The sequence below is a fragment of the Gallus gallus genome, chromosome 3 (assembly GCF_016699485.2).
Source record: "Gallus gallus isolate bGalGal1 chromosome 3, bGalGal1.mat.broiler.GRCg7b, whole genome shotgun sequence".
Lineage (NCBI taxonomy): Eukaryota > Metazoa > Chordata > Aves > Galliformes > Phasianidae > Gallus > Gallus gallus.
The window spans coordinates 40,103,283-40,121,671 of NC_052534.1; the positions used below are offsets into that span (position 1 = coordinate 40,103,283).

General features: G+C 40.3%; 1 protein-coding gene across 3 annotated transcripts in view; it reads left to right on the top strand.

The window, feature by feature from the left end:
* The first annotated feature begins 285 nt into the window (after positions 1-285).
* COG2 (component of oligomeric golgi complex 2) overlaps positions 286-18,389 on the top strand; it is a 29,176-nt gene continuing 11,072 nt past the window's right edge. For 2 of the 3 annotated variants that reach the window (XR_005858211.2, XM_419583.8), the window contains exons 1-11: positions 286-458; positions 666-827; positions 1,549-1,614; positions 2,192-2,272; positions 2,842-2,945; positions 4,724-4,832; positions 7,605-7,784; positions 9,677-9,801; positions 11,061-11,187; positions 14,610-14,749; positions 18,235-18,296. Coding sequence is in view for 2 of the 3 variants with exons in the window: in XM_419583.8 (XP_419583.3) it covers positions 387-458; positions 666-827; positions 1,549-1,614; positions 2,192-2,272; positions 2,842-2,945; positions 4,724-4,832; positions 7,605-7,784; positions 9,677-9,801; positions 11,061-11,187; positions 14,610-14,749; positions 18,235-18,296 (1,228 nt within the window). In the remaining variant the exon portion in view is untranslated. Of the gene's footprint in view, positions 459-665; positions 828-1,548; positions 1,615-2,191; positions 2,273-2,839; positions 2,946-4,723; positions 4,833-7,604; positions 7,785-9,676; positions 9,802-11,060; positions 11,188-14,609; positions 14,750-18,234; positions 18,297-18,389 lie in introns of those variants that run through there. The other variant, XM_004935490.4, reaches the window with a different exon arrangement.

Here is an 18,389-nt window from a genome sequence, read left to right on the forward strand (position 1 = left end):
ACGCCTGGACATGCAAGGAAAAGCTGGTTTTGCTGCCAGGGGCACAGGTTACCAAGAAAGGCAGCAGGAACTCCACCTCGAGAGATACAAAACCCCGGGAGTCTGGCCTGGGGCTGCCAGCTCTAGGCGAGCCAGCTCTAAGTATAAGGAGCGCGCTTACCCCGACCCCGCCATTTTGAGCTGCCCGACCCCGCCCGCAGTGCCGCTCGGAGCGCTGCAGGGGGCGCTGCCATGGCGGCGGGCGGTGCCGCGCCTCTCCCGCCGCACGCCGGGCCCGCCCCGTCCGGGCCGCGGGGCGGATGAGGCGTTGCGCTGGCAGCTGGTTCCTGTTGTCGTGTTGGGCCTGCCGAGCCGGGCCGGGGTGCTGTATCTAGTCGCGGTCCGTCATGGAGGCCAGGAAGATGAACCTCCCGCGGGGCCCCGAGAACCTCTGCTTCGACAAGGACGAGTTCATGAAGGTGGCTGGGGGCCGTTTCCGCTCCGGGGAGTGAGCGGGGGGCGGGGGGAGTGCAGCCTCGGTCGGGCTCGTTGAGCCCACACCAGGGAAGCGGTGGGTGTCGCCGGGGGGTGATCAGGGGATGGGAGGGATGTGGTGTGTGTGTGTGCCTGCCTGCTTGGTTTGCACTTCTCCTTCCAACGTTCTCCTTTTCCTGTTTCATTTCCAGCCGGATTTTGACGTCGATCACTTCGTATCCGAGTGTAGGAAGCGCGTGCAATTGGAGGAGCTCAGGGAGGATCTGGAGCTCTATTACAAGCTCCTTAAAACGGCCATGGTAGAGCTCATAAATAAGGACTATGCGGACTTTGTTAATCTCTCAACAAACCTGGTAAGTGCTGCTGTCATGTTTATGCTGTGCATTGTGACGTGCTTCTTATTTTTCATGTGAAAAGCATATGTTAGATGTAAGACACCTTAAACAGTGACTGCTTACATTGAGAGGAGGTGAAAGACTATTCCTGGAGAATTCAGCTGAAGTAGAGGATTGGCCCGTCGTAAATGTTTTAGAATGCACTTTTGTTGTATAACTCATGAGGAAAATAGGTTCAAGGCAGACACCTTCTGTTTTCATCTGCTAACACTTGTAAAATTGAGGGCTGTAAGTCGTTAACATTCAGTAGTAAAGTTTCAAACAAGGCCACTCTGCAGGATTCTTTAGGAATCTGCAAACTTACTGTCCATCTTTAGACATTCCAGCTCATTTTAATGAGAGTTTTAATCACTTCTGTGTTAAAATTACTTGTTCCCTATTTCTCCTACTCTTTTACCCCAGTTTATAACATTATGCAGCTTCATAGATGGAGATTTATCTTTTCTATTGTGAGAAAAGTTGTTACAGATTGTGATTTTCTTTCATTTGGGGCTTTATGTGACAATCTGATATCTTTATACGCGCATTTAAGGTAACATCTTTTTGTATTGTACTTAAAACTGGAGTCTATAAGAGGATATATCTCAGTTCTCCTTCAGTGTCTATAAAATAACAGTCAGTAATTCACCAATTAACTTATGAAATGAGTTGTAAATGTTTTTTATGGTAATTTCTTTAGGTTGGCATGGACAAGGCCCTCAATCAGCTTTCAGTACCCTTGGGACAGTTAAGAGAGGAAGTAATGGTATGCTCAAAAAAGTCATTATAATTTATGTTCACTTCTGTATGATACGTAAACTACATGTTATTTATGTTAGTCTTTATTATAATCTTTAAAAAATATATTCTTAGGTGGTAATAGAGGAGATGTGTTTTCTAGGACTTGCAGTAAACTTACATTCACTGGTTGCCCAAGGAGGTTGTGGATGCCCCATTCCTGGAGGCATTCAGGGCCAGGCTGGATATGGCTCTGGGCAGCCTGGTCTAGTGGTTGGCAATCCTGCACATAGGAGGGAGGTTGAAACTCGATGATCATTGTGGCCTTTTCAACCCAGGCCATTCTATGATTTTATGATGCACTTCTTACATTGCAGTAGTGCCTTTCAATCAAGCGATGATTAATTCCTTAAATAATAAATGAATGAACTCTTGCAAGATAAATCTATACAAAATGTTGGAACTATTTCTGCCTTTTTTACTTTGAGAGCAGTTAATCTCTTTCCTATTCTGCATTGTTAGAGTTTAGATTTTTAATTTGTTTTTTAAACTTCTTCTTCATAGTAGTAAGCCAGCTTTTCATACTGACTTTTTTTCTCTCACAGAGTCTAAGGTCGTGTGTCAGTGAAGGAATTCAAGCAATAGATGATCGACTGTCCAAACAAGAAGATATCAGAAAAAAAAAGGTACAGTAGATAAAGTTTTACCTTGGAGAGCTGCTTATTAGGGCAACTTCTGACATTAACCGCTAGAAAATTGAATTTACAAAGATCTAGGCCATGTAGATGCATACTGTGCAGAATTTTGCAGTTGTTAAAATGAGAGATTTTGATTGACTGACTTCATTTTTATCATGTCTTCTTGATGATAAATATTTTGTTTGTTGGAAACATTGGCTCAGTTGGATTTTTTTAAGTACAGTTGCTCTTTTGCTTGTAGTAGTCTGTAAACTTGTATATTGTGAAAGTAATTGTAACACAGCAGCTTAATTTTTGTATGGGGGAAAAATAACATGACTTTTTGCTTGACTTGAAAAAAATTCTGGGGTAAGAACAGCTGTTCTACATCTGTGACAAACATTGTGGGATTTTATAGACTTGTGATCAGTAACTGATACGTGACTTAAATATTAAGCAGGCAGAGATCTTACACCAGGGGAGAAAAATAATAATTTAAAAAGAAAGTATCCAAAATATCTTCAGAGGTATTGTAATGGGTTTGGGGTCAGACATTAAAAGTCTTTCTTTACTTCTAGGTGTGTGTCCTGAGGCTTATTCATGTTATTCAGTCAGTTGAGAAAATTGAGAAAATTCTACATTCCCAAGGCACTAACGAGTTATCTACTTTAGAAGGAAACAGGTAAAAGATAAAAAATAAGAAAAAGTGCTTGCTTAATTGATGGGACCAACTGAATTTTATGGTATTGTTGTAGATGAATTTACAAACATTGAAATACATCTTTGTAATTCTGGTGGAATATGTAACTATTATTTTAGTATTTTTTTCAAACTTAGTCTTCTACAGACTGGTCATTCACAGACCACGTAACAGCCTCCAATGTTCTGAATTACTTGTAGTGATGAGGTTTGCATAAACTGTTGGGTGAAGTCACTAATCCTGCCATGTCCAAAATGCTCTACAGTCCTGCAGACACAGTTTCCTGTCATATCATTTGGAAATCAAGTGTGGAATAGTGTTTGTTTTACTTGCTTATTGCATCTGAAGTGACTACTGCAGGAGTAGCCTGAGGCAGACAAGTCTGGGCAAGAGGGAATGGCTTCAAGCTACGCCAGGGGAGGTTCAGGTTGGATGTTAGGAAATGCTACTTCTCTGAAAGAGTGGTCAGGCACTGGAATGGACTGCCCAGGGAGGTGGTGGAGTCACCGACCCTGGAGGTGTTCAAGGAATATTTGGATGTTGTGTTGAGAGACATGGTTTAGTGAGAACTATTGGTGATGGGTGGATGGTTGGACTGGGTGATCCTGTGGGTCTTTTCCAACCTTGATTCTATGATTCTAAGCCACACAAGTAGTGCTTCTAAAAAGTTCTGAGAAGACTGGAGTGTGAGAAGTTTTGATTTTTAACGGCGTAGTGGAAAGTGTCTTTTCCCTCTATCTTGGAGCAATGGAAGATGTCTTCTGGTCAATTTCATAACTGATGTACCATCCGGGTGCTTGCAGTAGTTGACTGGGATGCAAGTTTTACTTAAAGGCAGAGGAAGAAGACAATTTCATGAACCTGTTTGAATGTGAGATAAGCTCTGGTGTTCTGCTGGATCACACGGCAGTGTGTGGGTGGAGGCGGACAGAAGACTAACTAGATACACAGAAGAACAAAGCATATGTAGATGTTTTTCTGTCAGGGTAAGAGACTTCGCAGAATCATATTTGGAAGCAAGACTGTACTTCAGTGACTCAAAATTTAGGCTAATTATTGGCACTGTATAGTCTTGAGAAGGATGGTTTCTCTACAGATAGCTGTCATAGAATCATACAATCACAGGGTTGGAAAGGACCTACAAGCTCATCTAGTCCAACCATCCTCCCATTACCATTGCTACCACTAGCCACTAAACCATACCTCATAGCTCCTCATCCAGACCCCCCTTGAACACTGCCAGGGACGGTGACTCTACCACCTCCCTGGGCAGCCATTCCAGCGCCTGACCACTCTCTGAGAGGAAAAAGTTTTTCCTTATGTCTAATCTAAATTTTCTCTGGCACGACTTTTGGCCGTTTCCTCAGGTCCTTTTTGTTGCCTGGGAGAAGTTAGTTTTACCGTAGGACAGAAGGAGGAAATAAGGAAATTTGGATGATGAGGAGCATTTACTGCAGTTTTCAAGCTCTGTGAGACTGATTTCTGTGACAGCAAGCACCATCACATAATAAAAATGCTTCATACTTCCAGGCAGGTTCTTGTGTTCCTCAGCTTCTGCTCACAGACTTTATATCTTCATGGGCCCCAGACAACTCTGATGGTCTATGTGTAGTTATTGTGTGATTGCAGCAGTACTGAATTCCACATATTTATGTCAAATCACAAAAATTGAGGAAGGGAGTCATCTGTCTGATGCAGATGAAAGTGAATTGATACGAAAGGATCTATGTATACTCATTTTCTCATCATCTCTCTTCCAGCCCGCTTTTAACTGGACAGGTTTTAGAGAGAATTGCCACAGAATTTAATCAACTACAATTTCATGCTGTACAAAGCAAAGGAATGCCCCTTCTGGACAAAGTGAGACCAGTGAGTATTGCCTAATAGCCAGCTTAACATTTGCATGCTGGGGACGCTTGTGTTTAATACCCTCATTGATGATCTTGATGAGGGGATTGAGTGCACCCTCAGTAAGTTTGCAGATGACACCAAGCTGGGAGGGAGTGTTGATCTGCCAGAGGGGAGAAGGGCACTACAGAGGGACCTGGATAGACTAGATCGATGGGCCAAGGTTGAAGGCATGAGTTTCAATGGGGCCAAGTGTCAGGTCCTGCATTTTGGTCACAGCAACCCCAGGCAACCCTACAGGCTTGGGGAGGTGTGGCTGGAAGGCTGCCTGGTGGAAAGGGACCTTGGTGTACTGTTGGACAGTTGGCTGGGTATGAGCCAGCAGTGTGCCCAGGTGGCCAAGAAGGCCAATGGCATCCTGGCTTGTATCAGGAATGGTGTAGTGAGCAGGACAAGGGAAGTCATCCTGCCCCTGTACTCGGCATTGGTGAGGCCTCACCTCGAGTACTGTGTTCAGTTTTGGGCACCTCAGTACAAGAAGGACATGGAGGTATTGGAGCAGGTCCAGAGAAGGGCAGCGAGGCTAGCGTAGGGCTTGGAAAATCAGCCGTATGAGGAGAGGCTGAGGGAGCTGGGGCTGTTTAGTCTGGGGAAGAGGAGGCTGAGGGGAGACCTTATCACTCTCTTCCAGTACCTGAAAGGTGCTTACAGTGAGAGCGGGGTAGGTCCCTTCTCACTGGTGACAGGTGACAAGATGAGGAGAAATGGCCTCAAGTTGTGCCAAGGCAAGTTTAGGTTGGATGTTAGGAAACACTTCTTTACAGAAAGGGTCGTTAAGCACTGGAATAGGCTCCCCAGGAAGATGGTTGAGTCACCATCCCTGGGGATGTGTTTAAGAGCCGTTTGGATGTGGTGCTCAGAGATACGATTTAGCGGAGGGTTGTTAGAGTTAGGGTACTATGGTTAGGCTGCGGTTGGACTTGATGATCTTTGAGGTCCTTTCCAACCTGAGTAATTCTATGATTCTGTGATTCTAAAATGATACTATTGGAAAACAAAAGTCCATTTCCACAGAGGAGAAAATTATTTTCAAGAGGCCATTTTATCAGCTGTGATGAAGTGTTATTTCTTCTGAGAGCTTGTGTTTTGTTTGCTAACTTTAGGATAAATTACTTAAAATAATAGTGGGAAATACGACAGATGCTTTTGTTAGCCTAATGCATCTTGCAGTTTGTCTCCTTATTAATAGCAAAGCGTAGTTCCAGAGATGTATATTGTTTTTGTTAGCTGCAGTGAACAGACCAAAAAACAAATTGCATGTGCCTTCGAGCGGCTGACTTGAATAAATTCAAGTTTGTCATCCACTGATATTTGGTGCCTAACCGTTGGTATCCTGGTAGGTTAATCTCCCTGATAGCCTGTTTATAGCAACTATCTAGTGTAAAAAATGAACGACTGTTTGTTTTTTTTCCCTAGTCATTCATTTGTGAGAAGGAATGAATGCAGGTGCTTAAGAAGTAGATAGTATGAGTTGAGGTAATGCTTCAAGCAGATTAGCATGAAAGCTGTCATTCTTGATGGCTTTTGAGCTAATGAGATGTTTCATCATTACTGCTTCGTACTATTACGTATTCCTACTGGCAGTATGAGCTTGTTTTATATCAAGACTTCAGTGGTACCTTGTTGATTTATGGACTGTTCACAGGACTGTTCTGGCTACTGAATTATGAAATACAAATAACAACAGGAGTAGATGTGAGCAACAGGGTAGTATTTATGGTGGGAGAACTTCTGTTCCTTTGTTGTGTAGCTTTCTTAACAATGTATGCCTGGTCTTGTATACTTTTTGTTGATGTCCCAGTTTTGGTTGGGTGATCTCTTAATAGCCTGTATGGTGCTTTTTAAAATTTTTTTGGACTGGTGATGAAAAATTTGGAATGTACCAGTGTTTTAGTTGTCATCAGATAGTGGTTTCCATGACTGGTCAGCAATTGGGTTATTGGCTTTGCGTATTTAGAACAGATTCTCTGGTCATGCAAAAAGTCAGTTTAAGATGGATGTGTGCAATAAAGCATGAGGAGTGCTAGAAAGAAAATTTGACTTGTTAAATTGGTAGTTCAACTTTGATTGAATTATTGCATGTTATTGAATTCACTTTCAGTATAGAGCTGCAAGGGACCTTCTTGGGCCAACAGTATATCTGCAGCTAATGTAGCAGGGAGTTGAATCTAATAGAAGAAGTGTTGTAGGAGATTGAACAGAAGAATATACGCTGACTGAAGCAGCTGTTTAGTAGAAGCCAGAAGGAATGCACCAGCAGGTCATTTGTTGCCAGTGTAATTCAATGTCATTGGTTTGCAGTTATTTGGGAAGTAGTGCTGCAAAAACGCTATAGTTATAGTTTTTGGCAGAGGGATAAATGCTGCAATTGTTGCCCAGGTAACATACTGAAAAACTTCTGTGTATTATCACACGTAGTTGTTCAGTTGAACCAGGAATAATTATTGACCTATTTCTTCACTATAATGAATCCCTTAGTTAAGTTATGATGTCTCTTTCAAAACATAAAAGAAAATAATTACCTTTTAATTTAACTATAATAATAAATACTATGTTCAATAATGTCAGTAGGCAAGTTAGCTTGTGTTAATTTTCATTTGATGTTAACATTTATCAGAACTTGTGTGCCTTTCAAATAAAAATTGAAAGCTGAATCAAGTATTTCTGGTAGAATTTACTTTAGCAGTGATGGGAAGGCTTTTTTTAACTGCCATATTTTGTTTCTCTTCATAGCGTATAGCTGGAATAACAGCTATGTTGCAGCAGTCTCTGGAAGGACTGCTCTTGGAAGGACTTCAGACTTCAAATGTTGACATAATACGTCACTGTCTTCGCACTTATGCTACAATTGACAAAACACGAGATGCAGAGGCATTAGTTGGTCAAGTGCTTGTAAAACCTTACGTAGATGAGGTAAGAGAAAATCAAGAATCCTAGGAAAGTGAACTGACTTGCAAGCATACTTATTTTTTCAGCTTTGGTTAGCAGTTTCAAAATACCTTTGTGAAGGTGAAGGGAGTGAGGGAACTGACGGTGTCATTTTTTGTTGCTTAGGGAAAACAAGTGGAGGAATTCTCTGTTTACCTGTCTCCAATTTTGGGTACATCCACTTGAGATTCTTTACCTTCGTTTTTCTTGGGAAGAGGAGAAATCCAACTAAGAAACCTTAAGCAAATGACTGTAGTAAAATAAAATTTACTCTGGACCAGAGTGCGTTGGATCAGGACTGGGGTGAGGCTTTCTCATCAGCTGGCTCAGTACCAGGCAAATGCAGCAAAAGTAGTTCTTAGTGCAATGTTCTTTTCTTCCCATTGTGTGAAGAAGCAATATCTGCAGTTCCCACCTGTGTCAGGACAAAAGTAGGAGCAAGATCAAGGCTTTGTTTGGGAAGCATTGACTCTTGCAAGAGTGGAGTGGCAGTAGATGATAAGAGATTTTTCATAAGTGTGTTGACAGTTATGTCCAGGTCAGGTGATAACGACGTGTCATTGCAGGCAGGTAATTTTTTCTCTACTGGGATAGATGTGAATCAATGCCCTCTTACAGTGTAAGTTCTAATGCTAACTGATTGCCCTGTTGTCAGCAGTTTCCCTGGTTTTCACTAGATTATCAGAATATTTCATAAAACTATTAAATTCACTGGCCTTACAGAAAAAGTTATGCTGGGCCAGTGCAAGGGCTATAAAGTTGTTCTACTAAAACTAGTGTTATGAACAGCTTGGCAGTGTTAATTATGGTTTCCTACAGGAAAGCCGAGGAGGGACTTTTTGTAAGGGTATGTAGTGACAGGACAAAGGGGAAATGTCTTTAAACTGGAAGAGGAGAGATTTAGACTAGATATTAGGAAGAAATTCTCTACTGTGAGGGTGGTGAGAGACTGGAACAGGTTGCCCAGCGAGGTTGTGGATGCCCCCTCCCTGGAAGCATTCGAGGCCAGGCTGGATGGGGCTGTGAGCAACCTGGTCTAGAAGGAGGCTTCTCTTTTTCTGCTTTCAGGATATTTAAAACAAATATTCTATACTGGTATTTTAGACTCGTATTAAAGAATTAACATTTCTATTAAGACCCATAAAAGCAATGTGAACATTATTCCTAAAAGCACTGAATGTGTAGCATTAGGCAATATTAATTGCCTTTTCTTAGGTTAGTGTGCCTTCTTACACATAAATGCAGAAGTGAACTTAAGCTATTTGTTTCCTTCTTTTATTTAGAGGCTGTTTGCCACGTAGTGTTTCCAACCAAGGCAAGCGGAAAGCTAATCTGTGTAACTTCTGATGAAGGAGTTTCTCTAAATCAAGATAGGGGAAATAAATTACTATTTGTTTATTTTTTTTACGCTCAGTAATTCCTTCAGCAGCCAAGATGTGGAATTATTTGCCTTTCCCAGAGAAAGAATAGTCTATCTGATAAAACGTGAACTGTTTATCATTGTCAATAGGATGCTTCTTCCCTTCTTTAGAAAAGGAAACATTTAAAATTGTTCTGTTTTTACTTTGTGTGCACGTACACTTAGAAAACAAAGCTGATGGCTTTTGGATGGTAGAAGAAGTAGAATGTTGGTGACCCATCCACTTAAGAAGCACCTTTGGGTGCTTTCTACTGCTGTAGCAACTGCTGCAGTGGGGAATGGTCTTCTTTCCTGCAAGCTGATGTGCCCTGCTTGGAAACTGGGAAAGCAATATACTGAATATTGCAATATTTTTGGATATGGTATTGGGAGTTTTGAGTGAATAGACATCTGAATCTTTTAATACTGTATTTCAAACTCACTCTTCTGATGGTCAACATTGAACTCTTCCTGGCAGGTGATTGTGGAGCAGTATGTTCAAGCTCATCCTAATGGCCTTCAGGCCATGTACAATAAACTACTGGAGTTTGTTCCTCACCACTGCCGTCTCTTGCGTGAAGTTACAGGGGGAGCTATTTCAAGGTAAATGTTTGGGGTTTCTTTCAGTTGCTCTAAAGTTACCAGAACGATAATGTATTTTTGAAACATCTTGTGTAACCTTCCATGCACAGATGACTTATGGGGTCTTTCCTGAGGATTCATGTTCAATTTTGTTTTGTTCACTGTTTTAAAAACACATGCAATACAAATTTTCTTGATCTGGGGTCCAGACCTTCACAGGAGGCAAAGAAAATCCTATATTTCAGTAGTAGAATTGAGTACTGTTCACAATACAATGTGCCACAAATTTAGAGTGTTGTTTTTTGACTCAAGGAAACATGATTGAATGTTTCATCCAAGGGCAAGGGCACCATAAAGCTATCAGGAAACAGAAATTCAGAAGTTACTGGGTTGCTAGGGTACATTAAAAAAAAAAGTGGGGATGATCCCCAGCAGTTTGACAGATTTATTTCATTAACATGTTTAATTGATTTTTATAGTACTTCCGCTGTCGTCTTAAGAAGAGTTAATTCCTTATGCAATTAAATAGCCTGTTCTGAAGTTTAAGTGTTTGACGTGTACTGAACTGTATCCACTCATCCATCTGTTTGCAGGCTGGTTAATACAGTGGAATGCTGTAATTAGCAGAACTACGAACGCATCCCGTAGGGACTGCAGATTTATTTTTCTAGCCATCGTTTGCTCTTAAGTTGTATTGGTGTTTCAGCACTTCTGATCTTTCAGCAAGTTTTTTGTCTGGATTTGTCATAATTGAAGGTTTTGACTTTGGTGTACTGAAATGGAAGGAAATGCTTGCATCTCTTCTGCTCTCGATTTACACATTTTCCTAATGAGGGTGGCTTTCAATCTTTTGTTTGGAAGCACTGCATCATGTATAAATACAACTTGGAACAGTGACAAAAGAAGATTCTCTTTCTTTCTGTTGCATAAGTCACATTGCACGTATTTGTGCAAGTTTGGAGCTGTTTAAATCTTGAAAGTACGTAAGAATTAGGGGTTTTCAGCTGAAGAGCAGTTGCTTTCCAGACACACTTGCAAAATATGTAACTGAGAAAGCTGTAAAACACTTTCAGGGTTATAAACATACTTGCAATTTGTTGAGATCATTGGGATCGTCCCGACCTGGAAGGAAGAGCAATGTAAGAGAATCAGAGTTCCTATGCTTTAAGAAAAAAAAGAAGTAATTTTTGTCTAATGCAGTGTGTGGCCTTTTAGTTATCCTGACCTCTAAATAGCAGCCTGGTGGTAGAATATAACCATGGAATTATTTTTTATTTCAGTGAAAAAGCGGATATTGTTCCTGGATATGATTTCTTAGTGAACTCAGTGTGGCCAGAAATAGTACGTGGTTTAGAAGAAAAATTGCCATCACTGTTTAACCCTGGAAACCCAGATGTGTTTCATGAGGTAATTAATTTTGGGACTTATTTTTCCAATTGTTATTTCTGTGACACACGTAAGAATTGAATGAGTCACATTCTCTAGCTTTCTTTTTTTTCCTACTGCTTTTAGGTAAACTTCTGTTGTGCATGGATTGAAAGAGAAGGTTATCTCACAACACTTGATTTTTCATAGTAATTAATTCTCCCCTCAGCTGTGTCAGCGTCGTGGTTTCAGTTTGGTACCTGGTATGGTGCTGCGTTTTGGATTTAGGATGGGAATTATGTTGATAACAGACTGGGGTTTCTATTGTTGCTGAGCAGCGCTGCACAGAGCTGAAGGCCTTTCAGCTTCTTGTGCTGTGCTGCTGGTGAGGAGCTTGGGGTACAAGAGAAGGGGCAGAACCAGGACAGCTGATCCAAAGTGGCCAAAGAGATGTCTCCTACCTTGTGGGTTCATGTGGAACTATAAGACTGGGGGAGTTAGCTGGAGGGGCTGTCACTGCTTGAGAACTGGTCAGGCATGGGCATCAGTCTGCAAGTGGTGAGCAATTGCATTGTGCACCGCTAGTCTTATGTTCTATTATTGTTATTGTCCTGTCCTGTTAAACCATCTTTGTCTTGACACAGAAGATTTACCTTTTTTTCTTCCCTCCCCCAATTTTCTCCCACATCCCACTGCAAGGAAACAGGGTGGGGGGGAACAAAAGGCTGTGTGGGGCTTAGCTGCCTGCTGGGTTAAGCCACAGCCATCAGGAATGCTCTTACAGGGGTTACTGGAAGCCAGTTAGTCATGTGAATTTGGCCTTAAATATTTGCTTTAGGAATAGCTGTCCTTTTTTAGTTTCAGAATTGCAACATCAATGAAAGTAGAAGGTGTTCTTGCAAGATTAGGACTTCTGTATATAAGGGGCTGTCTTAATTTTTAAATTAAACAGCTAGGTTACAGCTTGCCCTAATACCTCTCAGTTTCCCACAAAGTTTCAGTCATCCTTCAGGCTTTCACCTAACCTTGTGACTTGTGCTGTTTGCTTTATACAAGAATGTATTCTATACTTAAATGGTTTTAGTCTTTTAAATGAATTATTGTTAAAAGCCTTTCGTGTTATGTTGAGCTCATGTCAACCAATGGTGCTGTTGTGTTTATTTAAAAAAAACAAAACAAAAAACACCCACAGTGACTTTCAGTTACTTGATGTAGACAGTCCAAAGTTCTTTCAAGGCTGCTTTTGTCTACTTAAGATAAAACTCGGAGTCTAGGTCATAAAATACTTTATCTAAAAATCACTAAGAAGTTGAAGTGCCAAGTGTAAAAATGCTCAGATGTCTATGGAAAAACTGGTAGTAGGTATACGTGAAGAAGGGAGAAAAAGCTTAAAACATTTGCCATGTTGCTGGTAATCTAAGTCATGCAGACTGTAGTCAGTAGTCTTCTAGCTCTGTTTTCTAGGTTGATAGAACTGCAGAGTAGTCTTTTTCTCCAGGTTGGTCTGGTTATTTTGCATACGTATGTATAACTATAATACTTGAAAGCATTATCTGTTAAGGAATCTTTACACGTAGAGGGAGTGGATGGAAAAATATTTCTTTCAAGTCATGCTGTAAAATCAGACTGGCAGCCTTAAGCACGTGTTAAAGTAACTGTGTCGTTGTGCAGAGTGTTTAAGTTGTTTTAGGTTATTGTGCCTTTCTTTCAGACTCAGATTTGTAGTTTTAAAGGCATTTGAGAATAATATGTCTTCTGCTTCTGAGCACTGATTTGAGTTTAGATTCCTGTATTTGAAAGCTGCTGCATTTGGTTTCATGCTTTCATTGTTCAATAACTTCGTTCAATCAGCTATCCAGTCCCAGAAGCTGAAAGGGAACCAATCTTGCATTTAGTTCCCTCTCTTAAATATGATATTATCAGTAACTAGGTAATGTCTCTGAGTTGTCTTCTGTTTTGAAGGTGTCAGAGATCTTTCCAGAGTGCTCCGTTTATACCTTTGACTTCAGGCAGCTCAGCATTAATGCCTTGTTTATCTTTTTGAAAGTACTGAGTCTATTATTTAAGAGAGCAGGTAGGAAAAACACTGATCTCTCATTGTTTCTGGATTTAATTCCCACATCTTTTAGAGTTTTGTTGTGTTGTAAATACAACCACACTGGGACGAAAGTAGCTAACCTAAACGCTTTTGTGTGCCACTTCCAGAATACCACCTCCACACCATGCAATTGCCACATCACAAGAAAAACATGTTGTAATTATACTTTTAACAGAAGGTTCTAAATGGCCTTGCAAAAGCTTGTCCATGTCAGTGCGTTGCCCAGGGTCGTTTCTGAGGGCAGAACCTATCAGCAGCAACTCAGGGACTTCTCCTGGGAGTGTTTTACTGCTTCATAGGGGAATCTGAATGTGTTGCTCACCTGCTGCTCTGGAGTGGGGGAAAAGCCCTGCTGCTTACAGCCTTGTGCTGTTGGAAGCACTGAGAAGTGGAATTAGCGTACCTCAAGAGAAGTGGAATTAGCATATCTCAAGAGAAGTGGAATTAGCATACCCTAAGTTGAAAGGGATCCACAAGGATCATGGAGTCCAACTCGGCTCCACGCAGCACTACCCAAAGTTCAAACCCTGTGCCTCAGAGCGTTGTCCAACCACTGCTTGATGTGGATAGCCTGGAGATGTATCCAGGCATATTTCATTAGTTCAGCAGTGGCTTAATGAGCATGTTCTAACTTCATGAGACAATGTCTGATTTGTTTTATGGCTGTTTCTTTTTCTTTTGTTTTGGTGAATGGTGTTTTAGTGTTTCTGGGTTTGTTTGTTGCATGGAACTGTGCATGTCGCCATGCTTTTTTTCATTGCAGGGGGGCAGGTTACAACTGGAGCTATGCTATGACTCCTTGATTTACATAGTCTTTGTGCTCTGTTAGCACATATTTGTTATTTGCAAAACTTACTTTTGGGGAAACAGTTTTAGAAATTCCTATAATACAGTTCTGTATAACAGAAATAAAATACCATCCTTTCATTCTCATGTGCGTTTGGTGAAGCATACTTCTGGAAATAACTAAGAACAAAATCCATCCATTGTATCCCTTTATCTCTCACTTACTGGCGCTGACTGCTCTTAGTGCTGTGCACCAGTGTTGTTCCACCTCAGTGATTCAGCTCAGAAATACTGATAGATCTCTCTGATCTGGTTGTTGAGGGAGCTCAGACAATTTAACACTTCTCAGAAGTGCCAAACACTGTTTTTTCTTATTACAGAGTGACACCTACTAGATAACTGGTTTTGGTTTCACTGCAATACAGGATTTTGGCATTATATGATTAGGTATCGGTGTTGGCCCATTCTGAGCCTTGAGCTTAACTGTAGGCTGATACGGGAGTTCTTTTCTGAGGGTTTTTGGCCTTCATTGCTTAATGGGACCCTGGCAGTGATCAGAATGCTCCTACTCTTCCTACAGAAGTACACTACCAGTATGGATTTTGTACGGAAGTTTGAACGGCAGTGTGGCTCACAGGCCAGTGTGAGACGGTTGAGATCTCATCCCTCCTACCACAGCTTTAACAACAAATGGAACTTGCCTGTTTATTTTCAAATAAGGTTGGTAAGCATCTGTTGATTGTCTCAAAAGTAGAACTGTCACAGCAAAAAGATGTGGCTTAGGGATCAGATTTCCTCGTAATAATAGAACTTTGTGATGCAACGTTACATTAAAGGACTAACAACAAAGAGCCTTCCCACATCTGTGTTTTTTGACCTCTTTTCTCTGTCTCACAGGACGTGGTTTCTTAAAGTTCTGGATTTTGTAGGGTTATCTTCCTAAAGATTGTCTAGCTATTTTCTTAAGGAGCTAAGTTGTAAGCTTTAGCATATTTTTCCAGCACGTATGATGTACCTGCAGTATTACCTTACATAGCAGAGAGACCTAAGGAAGCTCCATTTTAATTCTAGCAAAGCTAGAATTTTACTGACAGGAGCCATATTTTTAGGAAATATAGTCTACAGATCTGATTTTAGGGCTGGATAACAGGACTTTAGGCAAGGAAGATAACTACTGTGAAGTCTGCTACAACTTAAACGTGCAGCGCGTCATCTCTCTTGGTCCAAAGTCACAGAATCACTGAACTGTAGGGGTTGGAAGGGATCTCTGGAGGTCATTAAGTCCAACCCACCAGCTAAAGCAGGTTCCCTACAGTAGGTTGCAAAGGTTGAAAAGTGTTCTGAGAGTCTCTGAACAGTTTCATTTGCTGTTTGTTACAGGAGTCGATCTCGTTCCCTTGAGGGTAATGCAGCACTGTTAGTTGGGAATCAGATCATAAGCAGAGGCAGCTAACAGTTTCCTTCCTCAGTTTTCTGTTCCACATATCTTTCAGTTTGCATACACACAGTGAGGATGAATGCTTGATTTTATGGACTGTTTTTCTTTGCAGTTCACAATATTAATGAAGTTTTTAATATGCTGCTTTTAGTTTTGAACACGCTAGCCTACGAACTGTTCTAGCTGTGTTGTATAACACTGTGTTGTACCCTAACTATATATAGTCTCTTGTCCTGCATTCTACTTCGATATTGTTTGATTATGTTTTCTGTGCTGGACAAACCAGTCAGATTTTCTTGCCTTTGTTTCCCACTACGCTACACATTTGTTTCTTCCACCACAACTGTCTGTGGGGGTGACCTACATGCTGGATCACTGAAATTATCAGATCTTTTTAAAAAATAAAATGAAAGAGAAGTAGGTGGTGGCAGCAAAGGGAATGATTTGCAAAAAAAAAAGAAAGGTAAGAATGTGAGGTTTATTTTTAACCTGGATCACCACAGTGGCTTTCCTTATTGTATGGCTCTATAAATGGTACTTATGGTACAGCCATAGCCACGTTTGTATAGCATGTTTAATTCAGTCTATATCTCTGATGCTGCTGAAAATGTCCATTTGGGAATCTTGTGAGAGCTGGAGCTAATTCAAGATAAGTGACAGGAACATGGGGATGGGAGCACACTTATTAGTGTTTTGGTGATGTGCTGCATTTTGTATAATGATGGTCCTGGCTTCCTCTGACATTCTCCTTTATTATTTTCTTTTCCACTTGCACAACTGTTCTGCAGCTGTGTAGTGAACTAACATGAAGAACTGTTACCTTGGGCAAAAAAAAAAGTCTGACTTCCAACTCCAATCAATTTTTCCAAACCATTTAACTGTACAAATATTGATGCTGCCCCAAGGGAAAGGGCAGGAGTACTCACTACAATAGTGGTGCTGACTGTGCAGACTGTGAGTGTCTGTAGAACTACAGCAGTTATAAACTTCTTAGCAAAAGACAGGTATCATTAATGAGTCTGTGAATCTGCCCTTTTGTTAGAAAAGCTGTGCTTTCAAACAGGTGACTACTTGATCAAGCTTTGATGCTGTTGTTCTAAACATTGAAATGAAGCTTCAGTGTATTCTTTCAAAAGAAAATAGTAATCTCTTAGATACTTTGAGTTCTGGCCAATCAAAAGGGGAAAAAAAAAAAGAAATTCTCCTTTAAAATTACCTTAAGTCCAAATAGTGCATTATTTCAGCAAATGATTCAATAACAGGAGTTGCTTCATCTTTTACCATTACCATTCCTATATGTTGGAATGATCTGATAACTTTTGGAATTGCCCATGAATCCTTTAGTACACAACTGTGAAAATAATGAAACGTATTCATAGCAGGGAAGTTTTTTCTTTGCTGTATGTAACTATCCTCAAGTCACACAGGATTTGTATTGAAGTGTGTTCTTCCACTATTATGGTTAAGGTAGCTAGTTTTTTCAGTTACAGAAATTGCCCAGAATGAAGAGCCCTTACTAAAGCCTGTACAAAGAAGTCTGTAAGGAATAGATGGATGTAGAGGCTTTTCTTCTGTAGCAGTGCAGGTATTTGCAGCCTCAGTAGCAATTTTCCTTGCCATTTCTTTCAATTACATCAGTACAACAGATAATGGGACTGTAGTGAGCTCATGCTTGGGATTGTTTTCCCATGTAAGAAATATTCATCAAAACTTGAATAATTAAAAAGAAAAAGACCTGAATGTGTTGCTTTGTCAGGTGAAAGTATTGCAGAGGCAGGAATGAAGATTTGAAGCCATTTCACAAGTACTTCAAAATACACGCTAACTGTTGGTAGCAACTAAACAAGATAGACCAACTCTTGTGAGTTTCTTCCTCCTTGATGTGTCAGTCATAGATATTGCTACTTACATTACTTTAAATATGCATGTAGTACATTAGTAGCTGGAACAGGAGAAGCAGGGAAGGCGCCTGCTCTGATCTGGAAATGATAGTTGAGAAGTTTTAAAAATGATCCTTGCAGGTTCATAATTAGGAAGTTTGGTAGGTGTAGAGATTACTGTGATGAACACAGAAGCAAGAAGGAAGAATGACAAAAGCTTTCTATAGAGAAGTTTAAAATATAGTTTTATTTCAGAGCTAGAGATAAAAATTAATGATTACATTTTATTGTAATTTATTGTATTAATGATTACATTTCTACCCAAGGGAAATGCTGTCTTATTTGCTATTACACTTCAGAGGAAAAAAAAAGGCAAAAAAGGAAAAGGGGGCAGAGCATCCTGTGAGGAACTATTGATTTCTGTCAGGTACAGAGTTGTTTGCAGAACCTTATGTCAGTGTCCATTAACAAACACATAGAAAGCTGAAGGCTCCCAGTGCCACGTGACATACCTGAAGGTCAGCTTAAGTAAGTATGAGGTAATGTGTTCACTTTGAGTGTGAAAATAATAATAATTAGGAAAAAGAACCCACAAACACAAACCTTTACTCGTAAAAAAAAGATCTAAAGACTTGACATGATCTTAATCCTAAGTTATATGTTTATTTGTAATGTGTAAGTTTTAAATCTGCTTATATAAAATCAAATGTCGTCTTTCAAGTATTTGTTGACTGTTGGCCTTACGTATATCCTGGCTTATGTTGAGGAAAATAATAAATGCTTAATGTGTTAGTATGTGTACACTAATGGCATAGAGACTGAACATTAAAAAGTATTGAGGCATCAATTTAAGAAATGATTTATTTATAATCTTTTCTGTTTTTCAGATTTAGAGAAATAGCAGGGGCCTTAGAAGCTGCACTTTCAGATTCTCTAGAGGAAGCACCAGGTAAACTTCCATTGCAACAATTAATAGTTTCCCTGTTGTGATGGAAGCTGTATTTTAAGTAGCAGTGATTATTGCCTCTTCATCATTTACTGA